The sequence below is a fragment of the Condylura cristata genome, unplaced genomic scaffold (genome assembly GCF_000260355.1).
Source record: "Condylura cristata isolate star-nosed mole 26May11 unplaced genomic scaffold, ConCri1.0 scaffold00009, whole genome shotgun sequence".
Classification (NCBI taxonomy): domain Eukaryota; kingdom Metazoa; phylum Chordata; class Mammalia; order Eulipotyphla; family Talpidae; genus Condylura; species Condylura cristata.
Genome location: NW_004567110.1, coordinates 25,635,818 through 25,657,977, shown reverse-complemented (window position 1 = coordinate 25,657,977; position 22,160 = coordinate 25,635,818). Strand labels below are relative to the sequence as shown.

The window sequence follows — 22,160 nt, the reverse complement described above, 5'->3', positions numbered from 1 at the left end:
TCTTTCTTTCTTTCTTTCTTTCTTTCTTTCTTTCTTTCTTTCTTTCTTTCTTTCTTTATTATTTTACATCATTTTTCATTTTGTGCATTTTTCCATCTCAGTTGTAATCCCCAGGGGCTCCCCACTACCAATTCACCCATGGGCCATCACCATGGCCCCATGCACTCTTCCCACCCCACCCCAGTACTGATCCCATTCTCCTTTCCACCCCTATAAAATATCTATGGTTTATAGTTGTTCATTGTTTTCATTTTTACTTTGTTACATTTGTTCTTCTCAGCCCCCCTCCCCCCGCCCCACCCCTTATGCTCCTGCTAGGAGTGAAACCATCCGGTATTTTTCTTTTTCTTTCTGGTTTATCTCACTAAGCATTATCCTTTCCAGCTCCATCCATGTTGCTGCAAAAGGCATGAGTTTATCTTTTTTGATTACTGAGTAATATTCCATTGTGTGTATGTTCCACATCTTTTTCATCCAGTCATCCACTTTTGGGCATTTGGGTTGATTCCACATCTTTCCTATTGTAAATTGAGCAGCAATTTTGAATCAATGTTTTTGTGTCCTTTGGGTAGCTAGTAGGGGTGGGATTGCTGGGTCAAAGGGAAGCTCTATTTTTAGCCTTTAGCGAAACCTCCCAACAGTTTTCCATAGTGATTGTATCAGTTTGCATTCCCACCAGCAGTGCAGGAGAGTTCCTTTTTCTCCACATCCTCGCCAACATTTGATGTTTTCTGGTTGTTTTAATATGTGCCATTCTCACTGGTGTGTGATGGTATCTCATTGTGGTTTTAATTTGCATTTCTGTGGGCAGTAACTTCTGACCCACGTGCCTAAAGTCTCCTGTTCCCACACGTATTCCCAAGAGTGTCAGTATATGATGTAATGAAATGATGAATGGAAAACTGGAATAAAGCATTATTAAATTGGGACATGGATAAGGATAAATTATTTACTGAAATACCATCCATGTCTTCATTCATTCAGCAAGCTGTCAGAAAGTACCAAGCACTGTTTCTCAGAGAACAAATAGTTTAAAGAGACAACGTAGAGTTTAATTTTAAGCCCATCCACGTGGGTTTAAATTCAGAGTTAGCAGTCATGGTGTGTGCACAAGCACAAGGGCATGCGTGTCTGTCCACAGGATATGGCCTCCTGTCAAGTTGAAATCAAGTTTATGGGTTAAGACCAGTATAAATAGAAAATCAAAGGTTAAAAAAATCCTTGCACACATGGAACACAGTAGTGGGTTATAGTGGAAAATGCCTTTCTTGCTCTATGTTTATGGCCAGTCCAATTGAAAACTCTTAACTTTGGTCTAGGTAAGTCTTCTCTATCAACAGAAGGCTGAAATAAACACAAGTAAAATATTAGCCTAGAGCGAAAATTCCAGAAAAATTCCATCTTAAATACTATCTGTGAGGATATTATAATTAACCATGGAGGGGGGCAGTACATACTGATGACATTACTAGTGAGCCCTGCTTGAATAATATTGAAGAGTCACATTCTGTGAGTCACAAATTTTGTCTTCACAATTCTACCCCTCACTGTGGGGATTACGTAAACAAGACACTTTATTCAAAAGGTGTTGATCACAGAAACCAAACCAGGAAGGTTCTTTCTGCATATAAAGCAGAAAGAACCTTTCCATTTGGTCCCTTCCAAGGTAAGTGATCCCCAGACAGGAGAGGCACTTAAGGCATTCACTTGTTTCTTATTTTGAAGTAGGAATTAAAAAGCTACAGATCAGAATTGTCTGAGGGAGACTTTAAGTATGTATACCTAATACATTCAAGTCTCAGAAACTGGTGGCTATTTCTATTATTTGCTCAGGGTCAAGAATAAATGATACACATATATTTAGTGCCTTTAAAAGTCACCTCATGTACTAACACACTTAAGGAAAACGACATCTCTGACGTGGGAAAAGGATTATAAAGGAAATAATGAACTATTAGAGTTGTGATGAGTCATTCAGTATTCAAAAAACAGCTTCTTTGATTTTGAAGAAAAAAATCTCAGAGTTTACCTACTTGGACTAGGATTTATTTATTTTATCTATTTCAAGTCAGAGCAAATACTCCTAAAATGATTCTTGACTCTTGAATTTGAGCTGATTCTATTTGGTCTTTGCAGACCAAAGGGGCAGATATTTCAGGACAGGTGGGCTAGGGGAGACTGAGGTTGAGTGTTGCTGATGTAGTAGGATCTGGTTTCTTAGCCTTTGTTACAATTTGTAGACTCGGGCATACATGTTCAGAGAGGCTGCATCACTGAAGGTCATAGGAGTTGGTGGGAGGAGGATGGAAGTTAATTCATGTCTATGTGTCTTTACCCCTGATGTCCTTTCTTCCCATGCTTTGCCCATCTCCCTGCAGATGGACTCTGTGGCATCTTGCTGCCACATATATAAACCACTGCTGAGTCCTTGGCTTTGAAGTAAGCCCCATCTTTTAGAATGCAGTGTATGCACATAGAATTGGCAACAGTGCCCTGAGCTATTTTTGGCATTCCAGGTTCATTATTTCACTAGTCCAGACAGAATCCACATCTTTAAGAAGAGAAGTGATTTTTACATTAATTATACCATTCCTTTTTAATCTCCAACAACATATACAAAAAATAATTAAAAGGGGTAGTTATAATTTACCAACCACGTGAAATGTAATTAAGGTGAAGGAATTAGCTGTTCCTTTGACGGTATTCCAGAATCACACTTACATATGGAATCAGTTTGGAGAAAACTCAATCTGAAAGAGTCTGAATTTTAATGCTTATTAGCAGATACTGATGAAGGGCAAAAATAAATAAATAAATAAAAATAAAGATATAAAAAGATTCACCATCATGCTTCCATAGCAATTACATTAACATTGCATGTCATAATTTCTGGGCAGAATAACTTGTCAGAAACACATGGAAAGTGTTACATACTAACACAGACTTAGCAGCCCTTTACTGAAACAGGAAGAATTTGTAAATTTTCCATCCTTACCCCCAGTCTTTCCACCTTACACAAAACCTTTAGTCTTTGAAGAGCTAACTTTTAGCATTTTGAATTTCATGGTGCGTGCAGTGTATAGGATGTTTTCTTTGCTTCTTCTCTGCTGCAGCACTGCACCTTACCCTTCATTGTCAAGGAATTTGCAATGGTCTGACAATGTCCAGTCTCTCTACCTCATAGAATGACATTTCCACAGCACCTTTCTACCAGCTAATTGTTATGTGAGATGTGCTATAATTCTCCTCTATACAGTGTCAGTGTCTGGTGACAATTTAATGTTTAATTTATAAGGTAAATCTATGCTTCCCATGTCTTTATACTGACATCCCAAGGACACACACATTCTTAGAGTGGATACTAGCAATGTGACATTAACAATGAAGTCAGTTACACAGTGGGTCAACTCAAGAGGGTAAATATTTTGGAAGAACAGTCTATCACACGGACAGACAAATAACAAATAAATAAATCTTAAAAAAAAAAAAGATTTATTTATTTATATGTACAGAACTGGAGTACAAGCCAGAAGTGCAGGGGCAGTGAGAGGATTCATCAGAGACAGAGTGGGGAGCAGAACAGGCAGATCGACGAAGTACATCGCTGAGGGGAGCATCATGCCAGAAAGGAGAGGTCTGCCGCACCACGTGGGTCACCTCCTGGGCCAGGGATTGAACTTGCACTGAAGCGGTTGCAGTTCTGTTGCAGTGTTGCATCCTAACTTGCTGCACCACCAGGGAGGGCTGGTAGGCACTTTCTAAGACTGTATGTGGAATGAACCAAATGCCCCCAAAGGAGTCAGTCATTTCATTTTGTCATAGAATAGAACGCTATTACCTAAAGTGTTTTCCCCAGACCAGCAGCATCTAGGAGAATGTTTGAAAGACAAATTCTTTGCTTCACCCAATACCTGTAGAATCAGAATCGATGCATTTTACCAAAGCCTTCCAGGTGTTTCTGTGCTTCAGCACCTGAGAGGCAGGTGTTATGGGACATCCATACAATCCTAAGAGCTTCAGGAATTCGCTCTCATATTGGGGGCATCTTAACAGATCTAGAGAATATACATGACTGTGCATTCCCATGTCTTTACTCTGACATCCCAAGGACACACATAGCTTATAATGGACACTAGCAAGGTGACATTAACAATGAAATCAACTTCATGGATTTTTCATTATGATTAAGTAGAATATCAGTTCTTCCTGCCATGATTTCATTGTTTTTTATGTCTCAAGTTAATTGTGTACTTGAAGCGTGTTCCTTTGTGTGTAATTTACTGCAATTATTTCACTCATTGAAAATGCTGATGATAAATAAGTAAGCAAAAAATTTTTGACATGCCATGAAGGAAATAAACAATGTTACTGCCAATGAAAAGTAGACACATCAGTCTTTTTGTTTTTAGGTTTTGTCATAAAATAGCAAATTATACATAATTGTATTTTGTTTTCTTTCGGACTGCAAGTGCTACAAGATCAAGGACATAGTCTTGCTTCCTGATATTTCTTAAGCAACACTGTCTGGCATAGAGTAGGCATGTAGTAAATATTTATGCATTACAGCTGTTAACTAAGTGAGTCTACTAGAGAGAAATTGATGGAAACTCTGTGCATAGTTAGGGGAACTAGAAAGCATTTTATTTGTATTATATTAGTTGTTAAATACTTTTCTGAGTTAGTCTACATTTTATCAGAGTTTTTATTTTTTCAGGTGGAGTATATGGAAAAATAAAACCTTATAATGCAGTAATTCATGAATTCACATAGCACACCTGGAGTATATCATGAGACCTAGGATAAGGGTTTGACCACACTTTGGTTCATCTTTATTTCTACATATGACATTTGCTTTTAAAATTTATGATAGACCTTAAACACTTATTTTAGTAAATTGGTGAAAGCTTACAAAACAACTGAAGGACCTATACAATGAAGACTATAAGACATTGTTTAGACACAAGGAATTTTATGCAAAAAAAAAAGAAAAAATTTTATGCTCATGAATTGGAAGAATTAACATTATCATAACTATCTTACCAAAAGAAATATGCAGATTCAGTGCAATTCCTATCAAAACAGTTCATAACATTCATTTCAGTGATGCCTTTGGGACATCACTACAATAGAAAGGGAAAAAAAGCAAAAAAATAAACATATGGGACTACATCAAATTATAAAGCTTCCGAACAGTGAAAGAAACTATCATTAAAACAAGAGACACCCTACTGAATGAAAGAAAATGTTTGCATATCATACATCTAACAGAGGACTGATCTTCAAGATCTCCAAAGAACTCACTCAAAAAAAAATAAAACAAATAATCCAATCAAAAGATGGACACAACTAACCAGACACTTCTCCAAAGAAGACATAGAGCTAGCCAATAGCCATGTGAATAAAATGCTCATCATCATTTATCAGGGAAATGCAAATCAAAATACAGTGAGATACCTTAGACCTGTGAGAATGGCCTGCCTCAAAAGTCCAGAAGCAACAAGTGCAAGGATGTGAAGGAAGAGGAACCCTTATACACCTTTGGTGGGAATGTAGATGGTTCAGCCCCCTGGAAAGCAAAACAGTTTTATTTCTCAAAACATTAAACACAGATCTACTATCAGGTGCAGCTATACTACTCCTGGGTATCTATCTGCAGAATACAAAAACACTAATTTGAAGAATATATGCACTCATATCTCATTGCAGCACTATTTACATAACCAAACTAAGGAAAGAATGTAGTGCCCGGTGATAGATGAGCAGATAGAGAAGTGTGTGGTGTGAGCGTGTGTATACATACAGACATATGTTCGAAAGCTTAATAATTTGATGTCCATTTGTCCATGAATGTCAAATTTTGTACACAATATAAACTTTGGACACCCTAGACGTCAATCATAAGACCTAGTTCCCATCCTAACTGAGAGAAAACTACTCAAAAAGATTTTGCAAATAAACTCTCTTCAGTGTTGTCAGAGTTGAATCTTTCTCTGATCCCCATTGTGGGGTAGGATTATAATGTCCTTTGGGGAGACTGATTATGAAGGCTCCTATTACACTGTGATAGGTCACATTGTAAATGATCGCCTTACCAAAAATTGTAAGAAGTACATAATTCAAGTTTTATTTTAGAAAAATAACTATGGAAGAATTTAAAGAACATAAATGACTAGATAATCAGTTTGAATGAACAGATGGGCTTTACTATGATGTCAGCTGTGGTAGGACAAATGCTTATTTATATAGAATAGAAGGGGGCAGAATTAAGGTAGGATATCACATCGAAGGAGGCCAAGGATATGCGGTTAACTCCAAAAGGTAGGATTAGGTTACGGACCTCAGGAAGCAGTGAGGATTAAAACTAGACTATCATATGCTTCTACAGTTTAAATATTATCTTAGTAATACCTTAATACCTGATTGGTGGGAAAACAGAAAGGCATAAAGCACTGTTATTTTTTTTACTTTACCTCCCTTTTCCCCAGAACATCTACTTTTTCAGGTAAATAGCAGTATATATACATAGTGGGAAAAGAAAAGATACTGTCACTCTTTTAAAACCTTTTTCTTTTATGTTACAGCTGATTACAAGGAGAGCTTTAATACCATTGGAAACATCGAGGAGATTGCATATAACGCTGTTTCTTTCACCTGGGATGTGAATGAAGAGGCCAAGGTGAGTGTAAAAGTAGCGCTGTGTTCATACCTTTCAAATTACCTGCCATTCTCTGCAGGTGATTCTTTTGCAAAAGTCTAGCTAGTTAGGGAAGGATTTCTTCACGCAAGTCAAAAAAAAGGGGATGAAATGACTGTATTTCCCTAGAAATTACACGCATTCAATTATGTGAAGCTAAATTGCTTTTGGGGAAGGCAAAGGAGAAAAGGGAGTGTGCTTGATCTTCTGGGGTCTGCTGAAATCGGACCCAGTCGCTTGACCCTCTCAAACTCCTTTTGGCTTTTGGGACTGGCAAAAGCTAAAACCAGAAAACCTTTTCCAACTCCATTATAGATACCCTCCATGCCATTCCCCAACCACTTAGCCCCAATACTCCCTCTGACTGCTGTCTTTCCAGAGGCAGTAAAGTGTTCAGAGCTTAGGTCTTCATTGGTAAGTGACTGGGCAAGACCCCCTGATCCTCCAGCTCCCCCCAGGTTCAAAGTGTATGAGGGTGCGAGCAGATCTCTGACCTTGCCCACTAAAGTGAAGCCATTACCATGACCTTGAGACATTTCCTTCATGTTGACTGGTTGAGCTTTTGCTATTTTTCTGGTGCCAGTACAGTTAAGAAAAGTATTGGCCCACCATTGCACTGGTTTAGATAAAAATGTAGACTCACTGATATCTGGATTTGCTTTCCAGTCATGAGTCTGTTTTTATGTGGACTCCCAACTTCTTTGCTATGCCCACCCTTCTTTCTGTGTTCCTTAGCTTCTGATCCTTGATCCTTATGTTACACTTAGGGAAGTTTTCAGGTGAAATCTAAGCTTGTTTTCTGCTTCAGTTATGTACTATCTAGGAGGGTGTTAGAAGACTTTGTCTTCGAACTAATGAAAAGGTCAATGTAAACAACTTCTTTCAATGCTTTATTGTCTGCGAGCAGGGTGAGAAAGGAAGCTGGATGGGAACTTGTGGGCATGATTTACAGAAGAAGATGAATTGCTCAGTGTCTCATTTCACTCATGTATGAAACAGTGTAAATGGAATTGGCTTTGGTCCCAAGAAAGGTGACCCAAATGGGCAAGCAGCAGCAGAGCACAGAGCTCCCCGGGGAATGTTCCAGGGGCTCTGTGCATCCCAGAGAGGGAAGGGGGCCTGATGGCAGCTGTATGTCAGGTCCCTTACAGAATTATAGGGAAAGTTTGTTCCAGGATCTACCCTGCCTCCATGTAAAGTTTCTCTCCAACCCATTCGCTTTCTCTTCCTGCCATGCTCTCTCAAAGTCTAGATGGCTGAGCCAGATAATAAAAAGGCAGCTTGTCCATTAACACTACAGGCCACTGCTGGGATCCTTAGCAAGTCATCTGACCTCAAACCAACTTTGCCAGTAGTCTCTGTTGTAATGGTGTTTGCTCTGGGTATGATGTGTGAAGACCCAGTGAACTGGGTAGGGAGGCAGGAAAATCGATGACCTGTTGTCAGCGTGAGGTGAGAGGCCAGCAGGTAACAGTCACTGGGGAGACAGTGGGACCCTGTCATTGGAGGGACCTTGCCAACACAAAGCCAGCTGCCATCGTGAGCTGCCACCATCATCCTGCTGCTCATTAGCCCGGCATCTGTGTCCTGAGTGCTGGTGGATGCTAACTGTTGGGTGAGGTGTCTTTAGGAATCTTTGAAAGAAGGTGCCTGTACCGGAAGGGACAGTCTGAATGATGGAGGTTCTGTGGTAAAGCATCAAAGTCATTCATTTGGATGACACACTCTTCCTCTTAGGTGTTCATTTCTCTCCCTTCAGCTTGTGCGTGGGTTTGTCTGCACGTGCAAATGCATGTTCTTTCATGCTGACGAGATAAAACTCATGGTGTCATGGCCATGGAGGATGTTTGTTTGCATCTCATATTTTTAGTGACTAGTACTTGATTGTTGGAATTGTATGCAGTCTGGGTAAACACATAAGTAATAAAAGAAATAATTCTCAATACTGAAGGAGTTTAAAAGGAAGCATAAAAGTCAAATCTACTTCATTAGAGAGGATTTTTTCCCCCAACCTGCAGAACCTAAGGTATTTCTTTAAAATATTATTGATTTTATAATCAGCACTGCAAACAACAAATTGCTCAGTTATGAAACAGGGTCAGATGTGAAAGATGCCCCTCCCACAGTGACTCTTGGTTCCCACGGCACTACCCACATATACCCACACAGAAGTCTGTAGGCTCCAGGGTTGGGGTTCTCATTGTCACATGATGTTTTGGTTTCTGGGGCCAGAGCACATAACTTCGTGAGCAACAGCTTATGTATGGGGGACAGAACTTATGTGACCCTCATATACTTATGTATTAATATTTCAAAATTTAAATTTTGGCCTACATTAGTCAGAAGGGTAATCTTTAAATCTAGGTTTATTTATTTATTTAGTTATTTTTTAATAATTAAGGAGTTTGGCATCCATGGCCTGAGTGTTTGCAAGGTCATCAGTGACTTCTGTGAGTACTGGCTTTTCTCTTTAAAGATTCTTTTGTTTTCTCCGTTTTTTAATTTACCCTGCCTAGCCTGGTGGACATTGGAATTTTCATGCCCTGAATACACTCCATCACATAATTTAGATCAGTATTTGGAGATCAATGCTGGAGAAATAGTGGGCACAGCATAGTAAGAGGAGCGGAACCAGGAGCCCTGCCTGAATTTTCTGGTTCCTTTGCCCCGCCCTTTGGCAGCGGACCAGAGCCTGACATGTTGGTACTATGAATGTGTGACTGTGATATCCTCTTGAATGTCCACAATGGAGCAAATCTTGATCTTTGAAGATATTTTTTTAAAACATTAGAAATCTGTGGGAAATGTGTATCAATAAATCAGATGATACCATTTTTTGGTTAAGAATGAGATTTGTTTTGCACAAGACCAACTTTGTAGAAGCCTGCACAGACGGGGCACCATCAACATTCTCTGAACCATGGCAGCATCATTTGAGAAAATTTGTTTTTCCAGGAAGACTACGTGGAAACTAACTTTATTATGAGAAAACAGCTTACTGTTTGCTTGTCTTGCTACAAATACATAATCAAGATCTAGAGATAAAGCTTGTAGATTTTTCCAGCATACATTCCTACTTTTTCCTTTTGTTACTGACTTCACTTTACTTCTACCTCCTATTTTCGATGAATGGAAGAAAGGAAGGACATGGAACTCTAATCATATAGGTTAACTTAGTTATGGGGAAAAGTTTGGCTAAGGACAGTGTTAAAACTCTGAGTTAAAATGAGATGCAGAGATTAGGCGTAGATTTCTAGCCTCTACTGTGGCAGGATCCTGGCAGAAGTATTCCAGTTCTTCTACCCAGAACCGGTTTTGCTGGTTGTGCCACCACATCTGTGCCCAGTGACAAGAGCAGCCAGGACATTCTTTCCCCCTTAGGGCCTGTGCTTGCTGGAAGCTTCCGCAGCATGTGAATGGTGTCTGTGGGTCCCACTCGGGTGACACATAGGTGGGCAGGTTCTGAGTGCCCACCTCTTCCAGCTTGGGCATTGATGGGGACTGGAGCAGAGGGTGATACAGAAGGAAATATCCTTTCTGGGCTGTCATGGCACCAGAACAGCTTGCTTTTGACATCTTCCTTCTGAGCTTCTGTTTCCTGAGCTGGGACAGGACACAAAAGGGAGCAGCAGGGACTTAATTATTAAAATTGATTATTAGTAATGCTCAGATCATGAAGGCCCCACCCATATGATTGCACTGGGAGGATGTGGTGTCCCGTACTTTCACTTGACTCCCACTTGCAGGTCATTTCCATCTTCTTCCTTTGGCCAAACACTGGTGCCTACAAAGTAGATTTGTTGGCCACTAATCCCCAAGATGAAGAATTCCCACGCAAGACCCTATTGAATCAGTGAAGAGTGCTAAGCTCAGATTCCTGGCACGGGGAGCTGCTTTTCTCCAAGCGATGACATCACCCTTCAGAGCAGGGGCACAGCAAACCCTAATTACAGGCTCTTCTTTCTTCCAGATTTCTAAGGAGAGTCTTGAATTTGGGCCCCTTATTTTTGTCCAGTCCCATTTCCCTGTTCACAGTGATTTCAAGATTAAAGGAAACTCAGTGTGATACAAAGACCTTTCTCATGTGACTACAGAAAATTGCTTGAACATTAAAATGTTACTCAGTGCAATAAGGAACACATTTCTTTTTTGTGTTGAACACTGAAACACCATAAAGATTCCCCCCCCCCCTCCATTTTAATGCTTTACTCTCTTGTGGCTTATAAATTACCTAAGTGAAAGGAAGCACAAACCCTTTTTAATCCCTTTGCAGTCAAACTTTTGGAATGTTCTTAATTCAGTGAAAATGTGTTTTCTCTTTCCCCTCCGGCGTCACTAGATAGTCAAATGAACTATTAGTCCACCCTCTGTCTCGATGATTAACAAAATGGCTGCTGTAATTCAGTGATACAGAATTCTGTCTCCCCTGCGTGCCTCTGCTGCCCGGCACCCAGAGCAATTACTTCAGGAATCCCACCTACCTTGCTTTCACCATCTGAGCAGAGCTGAAGGTAGGACTTAGGGGCATTGGCTAATCGGCACTCAAATACTCTTTCTGTACTTGGGGGTTTGGGAAGAACTTTCAGACAGTAAGTTGTTGGAGTTTTAGAAAGGACACAAACCAGCATACGTTTTCATCTTGTTAACAAAGTTTACGGTGAGATTGGGGAATGAGCAAAGCTGAGATCTAGTGAGGGTGGGGTAGGGATAATGAAATTGAAAGACAACATGGATCATTTCCCTCAGGTTCTGGCTCCACTACATAATAACATTCTACATGCCAGGCACTGCAGAAGTAGGCGGATTTTAATTCCATGTCCCTCTGAGTCCAGAGTCCTATTGTGGACCATCACAAGAGAGGGAAAGCTGCTGTGAAATTGTTTAAACCAAAAAGATCTATGATTTGTCCTCGAGAAAATCAATACAACTTTTGTGGGTCCAGAAAGAAAAGAAAAGGAAAAAGAAAAAACAACACATGATAAATGCTAATTCCTTGAGGAAAGCAGTTCTATCAAGTCTCCCAGCTTTTGCTTGCCTTCCCACACCAACAAGGAAGGATTCACGGGCCAACACTTAGCACACAGGTCTCTGCATCCAAGTTCTTTGCCATCCTCATACATTACCTGCAGGCATACACATTACAGGCATAGAAATGAGTGTGAGGACTCTTTAGATGCCTTGTGCTCTTCATTTGAGTGGATGTGTTAGCCTACCTTGGGTATCTCATTTGCGTAATTATAACCTCATACTATATTCATGAAAACTTTATTTTCACACTTATATTACCTTTGTGAGGTTTTCTTATGTTTTTTCTTTGTTTTGAAGAGTGGCGATTCTTCTTTACTCTTTTTTTTTTCTTTCAAAATCATACAGGAAGCATAGCATTAAAAAAAAGCAAGAATGGTGATTATCAGAGAAGACAAGAGTTGCAGAAGGTTCACTGTGACTCTGCTTTCTGTTTACAACTTAAAAAGTAACTATTTACATATAACAATATTCATTTTATAGGTAGATTTTATAGATCCCTTTGGATGCTTGAAATTAATTAGATTTTCAAGAGATTTCCATGTAACATTTGAAATTGTGAGAAAATGCAAGTTGGGTTTATATTTTCTCTGGACTCAATTTCCCTGCAGATTTTTGCCTTATTTATTGTCATTGTGTCTGACTTTGCTTTATACCAAGAAGATATCTTACAACAATTAAGACCCATCTTAGGGATAGAAAAATGAATCAGCTTGCGGAGCAGTTAAATAGAAGTGCAAGCCAGGAGTAAAAAAGTTCTCTTCTGTATTTACAAATCCACCCTTAAAAAAGTGTAGTTGACTTAGTTCCCTAGCCCTGCTCTAAACATCAGGTATTCAAGGTGGCCAGATTGTGAATTGCTTCATATTGCAAGATATTACTTGGGTTATCATCATAGGGTGACTTAATCTGCATGTGAACTCCAGGTTTCTCATTGTGCAGGTCACACTTTCTCTTCCCAGTGCTGCCTTTCAAAGCACAACCAAAGGTCAGAGAGCCAAGTCTAGATTTTAGCACCATCAGCTGCTAATGGATAGAAAAAACTGCCTCTCAGTCCTCATTATGTCCATTTTAGTACTGAAAAGACAGAATGGTGGGAACAGTGATGCTTTGATCATAGTCTTTGAAAAGGCAATAAATTGGAGAAAATATAGATGTTCTAACCTTCTTGTGTACTGTAGTTATTTAGTCTCTTTGGGTGGAAAAGCAGCTTATGATAACTGAAAGTCTGCCTTGAAGTTCAATATGAAATCATGATGAATCCATTAAAGGATCCCGACTTTATGATTCCTTCCTTCCTTCTCTTTCTCCCTCAACATTTCTTTTTGGTCTAAAATATTTAATCAGGTTTTATTGAGTCTCCATTGCATGTCAAACGTAGCATATTAGAATAAATTATGGTTTGGTAGTTTTGGTAAGTCATGTCTTCTGAGGAAGGTTGTGTGTCTCTTTCTGCTAAACTCCAGGACTGGACATTGGGTGGGGGGAGTGAAGATTGTAAATATTAATTTTTCAGGATGAAAGGTGAAACAAAAGAATATCCCAAAGGTGGCCATATTCCTTAGTACCCCTGGCATCATGACCTAGTTCCTTCTTCCAGATCCTTCCTCCCGCTATCAATCTGAGTTCCTTTTCTGCTTAGAAGACAGTCCAGGATGAACTGTGGCTGATTAAGGAAAAGTTATAGCCCATTCTACTATTTTAGTCTAAGTAGGGCCCAATTGCAACAGAGCATCTTATAGACATTTAGAGAATTACAGGGCGTCTTCCATGGTCTCAAAAGTAAAGAACGGGGTGGGGGGGGGACTTTTGGCAGGGGGTCGTGAAAGGTCAGGATACACACTGCTAAGCAGGGTAAATGGCATTTTTATGTGTTTGCTGGGGCGTGGTGTGGGTGAAGGGAGTTTTAAAAGAGAAAGGTAAACATTTGCTGGAGACTTTGGTATTGAACTTAAACAAAGCCTTGCCTTTGTTCCAGTTTTATAAGGTAATGGATGGCAGGAAAAACTATAAAGGCATTAATTCATACAGAAAAGGAATAGTCTTTGGATCTCATTGAGGATATCAGTGGCTTGATCTTTCCTTAGAATGTTGGGGTTCTGACCTGAATTCTGCTGAAGGCTCTGTAACTTACATGTATGAACTGTTGTGTGCATGCAGAGAATTAGGTTATAGACGTGGGTTGTGTGTGTGCACGCACGCACGCCATGGGTGCTAATATTTGTTTAGTGATTACCATATTCCAGCACTCTGCCAGGTGCTTTATACACATTATGAAATATTCATAGTTTTAGGTGAATTTCATTTTTCATTTAAATAATCTTCTCCACATTTGCTTTATCCTTTCTTTCTCTCTCTCTCCCACACAGATACACACACACTCACACACACCATACTTCACTTCTAAAAACTTCAGCACAGAGTGAAATCGCCTGTCTGTGGGTTCAGGGAAGACCTGAGCGGGGAGTGGAGACACAGCACATGGGCTGTGTGTTAAGTGGAAGCTGGAAAGAGGAACACAGAAATAGAGGAAGGGGTGCAGAGGCTTGGAAAGCAGAGAAGAGCAAGGAATTGTGGAAGACAGGAAAGAAGTTCTTGCTAAAGAAGCGACAGAAGTCATGAGAAAGAGTGGATCAAAGATGGGACTTGATCTACCCTATGTCAGGAAATGGAGAAAGAGGATCCAGAGAAGGAAGGGGTGATCCATATGGAGAGGACAGAAGCAGGGAAAGGGAAATGAAGAGGAAGTGAAGGAAGTGAGAAATGGAGTCAAATGCTGAGGGCTGTACTTTTTCATGCTGGGGCTTCATAAACAGTACTGGTATCAATTTGGAAAATTGTTAGTGGTGCAAATACTTGGAGCTGTCATCTCAGCCCTACTAAATGGGAAACTCTGGGGCTCTGGGATCTGCATTTTAACAAGATCTCCTGATTTTGAGAGTCCGTGCTTATAAGCATGCTATTGAGAAGGCAATTTCAGTGAGTAGTGAAGTCAGAACTCAGTGAACCAGCATCTCACTGCCTTAATTTATATGTGCTTGTTCACAAAAGTTCTGTTAAAAGATCCACATTGCAGCATTGTTTATAAGATGGGTAAAACTGGAAACAACCTGATGTTAGGAGAAACTGTTACTCCATATTTCAACTCTTTAAAGAAAAAGAAAGCATTATCTTCAAAACACAAAGTTAAAGCTTCATTACTGTGTGTTTCCCATGCTACCAGATGTATTAAAAAGAAAAAGGTTTTGTGTTTCTTTCCTAGTTCTAGAAGGATTCACAGAAACTGTGACGGATACTCAAGAAATGGCTGGTTGGGAAGCTGTGGGGTGGGGGTGATTCTCATTTATCTTTTGGTGTCTTCTCAATGTTGGGCCATATTTAGGTACTACAAACTTCAAAACAAGTTTTCAGTGTAAAACATGAACAGAAAAGATTTTAAAGAACAAGTGATCAAAAAGTTGAGTGGGTGAATTTTTTTGGTCTATGCTAATATTCTTCCTGTGGCTGTGAACTCTATTTATGAAACAAACCAACCCACTGTTAGGCAAGTCCACATTCTTCCTTATCCTGAGGGTCTGTTTCCCAAGCTCTGTTCAGATGACAGAGCAGAAAGACAGAAACAGGCAATCTGAAGAGCAAGAGTGGTTCTGCCTGAGAGATTTCTCCCTTACACTTTCCCTCCAAGCCTGTGACTCAGCCCTACTCATGTCACACAGTTGTAGATTTTATGTTTTTAAAATCAACTCACCTTAATTAATGTGTTCAGATTAACGTGAATATAACTAACCTGCCTCTGAATCCTTTGGCAATGGCGTCACCCATCAGGAAGCTACTGTAGCAGTGGACAGGAAGGAGGACTTGAACCTGTGAGTGCAGGGCTAGTCTCTAAGGGGCGAGCCTGACGGAGTAGTTGGAAAGGTAAAATACATGGGGTGTTGTGGATAGTGCTGGGGGGGAAGGGAGCGGGTAAGGACGAGCTCGGAATCAGAGAATAGGAACAGTTGGGACGCTAGGTGTCTCAGAACTAAAGGCAGTGGTGAGGATAGTAAACTCGCTGAGCCTTTTCTGGTAGAGTTTAATGAGATAATATCATTGTAAAGAGTGACAATACCAAGGTAAGGATTGTTATACCTATTTTTTTTAAAAAAGATTTATTTATTTATGCATACAGAACTGGGGTACAGGCCAGAGGTGCAGGGGTGGTGAGAGGATTCACCAGAGACAGAGTGGGGAGCAGAACAGGCAGATTGACAATGTACACTGCTGAGGGGAGCAGCGGGCAGGTCAGGAGAGGTCTGCCACGCCATGTGGTCACATCCGGGGCAGGCAGGGATCAAACTGATGCTGAAGTGGCTTTAGCTTCTTTTTTTTGTATTATTATTTTTAATATAATAGTTTATTTTTACATCATTTTGTGCATTTTTTTTTTAATCTCAACTGTAATCCCTGTGGGTTTCCCATCACGGCTTTAGCTTCTTGGTGCTGTGCTTTAACCCGCTGTGCCACCAGGGAGGGCCCTGTTATACCTATTTAGAAAACAAGGCAAATTAGACACAGAAAGATTAAATAGTTAATCCAATGCCTAGTGTACCAGGTTCATAATTTTAAGCCTGTTTTACATTTTTTTTCCTTTGTTGTTGTTTGCTCTCATTTCACCGTCCAGCTTTAGAGAAAGCACTCAACTTATAAAAGTTCACTTTTGAGTTGACTTCATTAATCCTTCTCTCCCAGAATCCCCACCGCTCCTCCTTTCTGCAGTCTCCTACATCCTCCTCTTATTGTCCGGACACCATATCCACCTTGGAAGGACATCTCTGCTTGGCCCTGCAGCCTACTGTCTTGTTCCTGCCTACCCCTCTATCTTCTGTCGGATTCCCCTACTGAGATGCTTCATCTTCATGTCCTGTCCACCCTGTCCCAGCAATCCAGTCTCCCACTCTTTCCTTCTTTAGCCTGGCCTCTGGAAAGGGCACGGTCCTTTTTAAATTCCAAACCTGATGGCATTTTCTGAGTCCTTACTCTCCTGGGCCTCTCTCTAACCTTTTTGCTGAATACTCTCACCATAGATCTGTCTGCCTGTGGTGACAGCGACAACACACTGGAGCTCATCATGTGTCCGTCACTTGCTCACAGATGTGAGCCTCTTGGCTGGCCGTTCCCTCCTCTTTTCTCCAGCATCTTTCTTCCTTCTCCAACACATAACTTCCCCATCCCTCCTGGTAGACTGGTCTCTTCGCTCTTCACAGAGTTGTGCTCTTTTACCTCTGCTTCTTCCAGACCTCTGTAGGGCATCTTCCCTGGATGACTTGTTGGATTTGCTCCTTTTATTCAAGTTCTTACAGCATTTGTAGTCTTCAACAGGCAACTTAATGTGTAAATGTTGCGCTGACCACTACATTCTCCAGAACGTAGGAGACTGGAGAGAATGAAGCAGGAGCCTGGGGTCTGAAATCCAAAGTCTGTTTATTAGGCCTGCCCATGGGTATATATAGGGTCTATTCGTGCAGGGAAAAACAGGAAATGTGCCCGAGGCAGGGAGTGTGGTGCATGTTTGTACCGGACCTGGGGCTTCTACTTGAAACAAAGTCGTGGGCTGCAGCTATTTGCAGGACAGAGTGCACTGTGCTCTGCTGACTTGTTTGTTGGCCTTACTGGGGAGTGTGCTCACCCATGCACAACATTAGCCAAGGGGGACAGGCGCACTTGAGGTCCTTTCGAGCTAGTCACATCTAAATATGTGCCTTCCAGAATAGTGACAACTCTTATGTCCCTTCTCTCTCATCTATAGCAATTGTCCATGGAGTATAGAATGTAGACCACACACACACACAAACTAAATATATAATTGGTGCTCAATTTATATGCATCCTATGAAGTCAGATAACATGTTTTGAAGGTAAATGTGTTCGGAAAAGCTAGTTCTGCTGTTAAATTTAACTACTTCGAGCAGTGTAGGTTTTTATGCACTTTTGCTTATGGAACCAAGGACATGAATGAGGAAGGACATGTATTTAGAGAAGTAATTTTCTCTTAATTCATTGGCAAATAGTGTATATGTACAATGAGCCTGGCATTGGGAATAGAACAAGCTTGAGGGAGAGACACAGGAACCTTCCTCTTAAGGACTTACAGCCCCATGGAGCAGACAATTAAGCACTAAACCAATAAACAACAAGATACATTCAAAGTTAAATACCATGAAGAAAATAGAAAAGGTCAATGTGATAAGATGTGTTACTAGTCATGGGCTGAGACCGAAAGAGGAGGAGAAGGAAGGTATCTCCAGATGAACTTATCTTTGATAACTTCCAAGATAACTCAAGATTTGTTTTTGAAGAGCTGACATTGAACTTAAATCTGAATGAGAATAAGCCTGCAGTTTCACGATCTGTGGGGACAGCAAAGCAAATACCATAAGCTGTCAACTGGGAATAAATTTGCTATGTTCTGGAAGTGGAAAAGATCGAGTACTAAAAGAATATGGAAAATTATTGTAGAATATGTTAATAAAGCAAGTATGTATATACAGACATACCCAAACAACTGTATGAGAAAATAAATAAATATATTATTTTTTAAGCAATTCCCCAACAGTGTGATATAAGTGGAGGTGTCAGGAAATCTGAGTTTCTTAGATTCTCAACAAAATAGCAAACTCCCTTAGGTTGGAAAGTCTGTCTCATTCTTGTATCCTATCTCTAAGCATAGTGAGCAAACAGGAAGACCCTTGATAGGTATCTGATGAGTTGATATGTGAAGGAAATGAATAGCTATCCAAGGCTAAGATTTCCCATATTAATATTGTCTACTTAGTTTTTCAGCCTAAATTTAGCATTGTGTCTACACTCTAATACAATCATATAAAGTCACAAAAAATGGTTGGAATATAAGGAAATTATCTTAAGTTTTTCAATAATTCCAGCAATGTAGAAGGAAACTTGTAAGGAAATGCACAAAATTATGCATTTATATATTGTTTGTGCTTTAGAGTAAAGATGATGACTTCTTGGTGTGCCTTTCGCCCCATAATTTGGAGGCTAATGCATGTACAACATCTTCAAAAACACTTCCAACCTTGGTAAATAAGTGGCATTCTAGTATTTGATCAGAATGATCTTCTTAAAAATACAAAGTAAGATAGTTCGGAGAGGAAATTCAGTACTTTGCATTGAACAATGGAGGTTATGATATATTCATTCCAATAAATTTCAAAATATAGGTCCACAGGTTTTAATGGCCATCCCTCAAAACATCTTCAGCATTTAAGAATCAAGTCAATGTAATAATCCTAAGTCCATCAGTCTGTTTCTATACACAAGCTATAGGCACACTGTACACCTAAGAGATCTCACAACCTGGGCAAACCCACTTGTGTAAGAACAGGATATCTAGTGCATTCCTTTCAAAAGGGAATTGCAAATATTGAAAAAATGTCTGTGCTAAAAAGATGGCAATTGTTGTGAAACTGCCTCTATTTCTGGAAAGGTCTGAGTACATTTAGAAATCATCTTTTTATTAAAATCAATCTTTGAACAGTGACAAAATTAAAATAGTACCTATTATTTGTCTGGGTACACCTGGTTTAATGTGTATTTTTCTAAAAAGTAAATTGTACACTGTCAGAATTCTAGGAAAACAAATTACTGAAGTTTTGAAAGTATGAAATGAACGTATGTATATTCATAATTCTCGGACAACAGGCCAGTTGTTCATGGCATTTACTCTTTATGTAATCAGAGCTCCTTCTGTAGCTGAAAAGAACTTTCTGTGCTGGACATTTGGATGAACATTTGATGGGGAAAGCATACCTTCTCCCTAAGTTTCCATAATACACATTTACAAACTGGACTTTGTAGATAAACTTCCAAGAAATTTGCTCTCATATTTGCCTGCTGTTCCTGGAGCTGGGACATGGTTGGGTTTGCAAGATGAAACAAATGAATGCTTATCAGTTCCCAAGTCAAAGTTTTAGTGCCATTCCATGCCTTTCCAACTACCCCCTTCCCCCACCTCTCCAGTTAAAGTTCAACTATTCAGATCTTGAGTGCAGCGAGACTATGATTGATACCATCGGCTCCTCAAACTGTGTTTTGCTATGGGGTCGGGCAGTTGGGCAAGAAGAAAACGGTGCCAACACTCTTATAAATCCATGCCCATTAAAATAACTCTGGGAGCTAACAATGCCAGGTAAAAGAAAAGGCAAAGTCTTGTGTTGTTTACCTTTACACAAGTGTAGGCGGTGGTGAATCAAAGAGAGCCCACTGGATCATCTACTACGGACCTCTCTTTGTAAGAAGACCTTGTCTAAGTATCTCTTGTAGAACCTAGTGTAATATAGCTCATTTGACCGTTAAAGACCTTGTTTACTGACTGCGCGGCTATTTGTCATAATGCCTCCAACAGGACTTATCTGTTTATTGTAGTGCATTGCTGGTGAGCTTCTGCTCTTTGTGGCTTCATGCTATCCAACTAAGTGCTGTAATATACACATTCCATCAGCTCTTAGTTGTGCCTCGACGCTCTCTAGGTGAGACTCGGTGCAGACAAGCCACAATTGCTAAATGCCCTCTGTCCTTCTCGGTGCACGTCCTCTGTGAGTGATGTATGGAAAATCACTGAGCAGCCATGAATCCTTATGAGTATGAAATATACATCAGAGCACTTTTCTCCTCCAGCATCTGCAGTACTAGGCAGACTTTATGAGGGCGTGGAAAACAAGTCTGGGTTGAGGCCCCTGTGAATTACAGTCACTGGCAGGAAGATTTCAGCATGCAGTGTGTGACCCAAACAGTGGACAACTACATAGCTCCCCCGAGTGATCATCTGAGTTGCTGACATAAAGGTGTGCTTGTGCATTTTGTCACAGAACGAACATGTCAGTTATAACAATAAGAATAGAAATCAAATATTCCAAAGAAAGTATGCTTTAAAACAAAAAGATTTATTTATTTATACAGAAATGGGGTACAGGCCAGAGGTGCAGGGGCAGCGAGAGGGTTCACCAGAAACAGAGTGGGAGCAGAACAGGCAGATCGACCAAGAACACTGCTGATGGGAGCAGCAAACGAGACAGGAGAGGTCTGGGGCACCTCCGGGGTGTTGTCACCTCCGGGGCTGGGATCGAACTTGCACTGAAGCGGCCATGGCTTGGCTTAGCTTCGCCAGTGAAGCGCTCCAACCCACTGCATCATCAGCGAGGGCCTGCTTTTTGTTTTTAACCTACAGATCAGTATCTGGTCAGGTTATTGTAATCTTTAGTGCACCATCTCACCATCTCTCTCCCCTCCAGCTTCAGGCTTCTGTGACTGCAGGGATCATACTTAGTGCATCTGGGATAGTGCACAGCACAGCCTTAGGGACCTGGTAGGTATTTAAAAATATGTGATATGAGTAAATATTCTCTGAAGTTAAGCCATCTCCAGAAGTAGCAGACAGCCTCCATGTTTACTCTTGAAGTTCAATAGGAGAACCAGGCAAGTCACAGTCTTTCCTGCAAGTCTAAAAAAGTCACTCTGACATTTGCATCTTGAGTCACCTTTTGCCTTTACCATTCTTAATAATAAACAATTATTTTTAGAGTCCCTGAGCACACACTGGCGTCTTTGTGGGCTTTGTATCACCTGGTGTCCTCTGGGTCCACGGCTTGGTTCTGCAGGGCCCTTTGGAGACCCTGAGCACCTCGTGCTGGTCAGTGCTGGATTTTTCATCTGCTTTCCCTGTGGGCTCTCCGATGCATGAGGCTGGCATCTGGCCTTCTTATCCCCAATGACTAGTGTCTATTGACCCGCTGTGAGCTTGTGCTGATATTTATAGAATGAATGAATGAGCGAGCAAACAAATAAAAAGGAATGAGTGAATGAAATGAAAATATCCAAGGTAAGGTCATCCTGAACCGCTAGTTTTCAGATGGTGGCTGGAAAAACGAGAACTTGGGATGCAGCACACAAGGTCTCTGTAGTCTGAGCATCATGAAGACCTGTTGTCTGGCTACTGTGATGGTGCCGTGTTAATGTGTTTATGGTCAAGTAAGGGGCATGAAAGTAAAACCAAAATGATCTTTATATAGATGTAGAACTAAAAATGTCATCTCTGGTGTATAAAGGCTGCAGGCACAGAGTTTGAAATGAACTAGATCAATCTAGATAGTCAAATAAAAATTTTGAATAACCTTTTGCAGCTCCTGGCTTTGCTTTCTGCAGGAATGTCCTTTGTTAAATGTTTATTGACTGTCTCTTCTCCTTCGGGTACTATGATAGGTACCAGCAAGACACCAGTAAGAAATGGTCCTAAATTCCATACTTAATGATCAACAGACAGACTTGTAAACAAATAACTATATTCTAATGAAAAAAACGAATGCATTCTCTAGTTTGCTTTTTTTTTTTTTTAAAGATTTATTTATTTATTCATACAGAACTGGGGTACAGGCCAGAGATGCGGA

General features: G+C 40.3%; 1 protein-coding gene across 1 annotated transcript in view; it reads left to right on the top strand.

Annotated features, from left to right (window-relative positions):
• Positions 1 to 22,160, top strand: part of GRHL2 (grainyhead-like 2 (Drosophila)) — a 126,605-nt gene that overhangs the window by 68,521 nt on the left and 35,924 nt on the right. Inside the window, exon 8 of the mRNA XM_004680005.2 lies at positions 6,582 to 6,676. Within this exon, the coding sequence (XP_004680062.2) occupies positions 6,582 to 6,676 (95 nt within the window). The remainder of the gene's footprint in view (positions 1 to 6,581; positions 6,677 to 22,160) is intronic.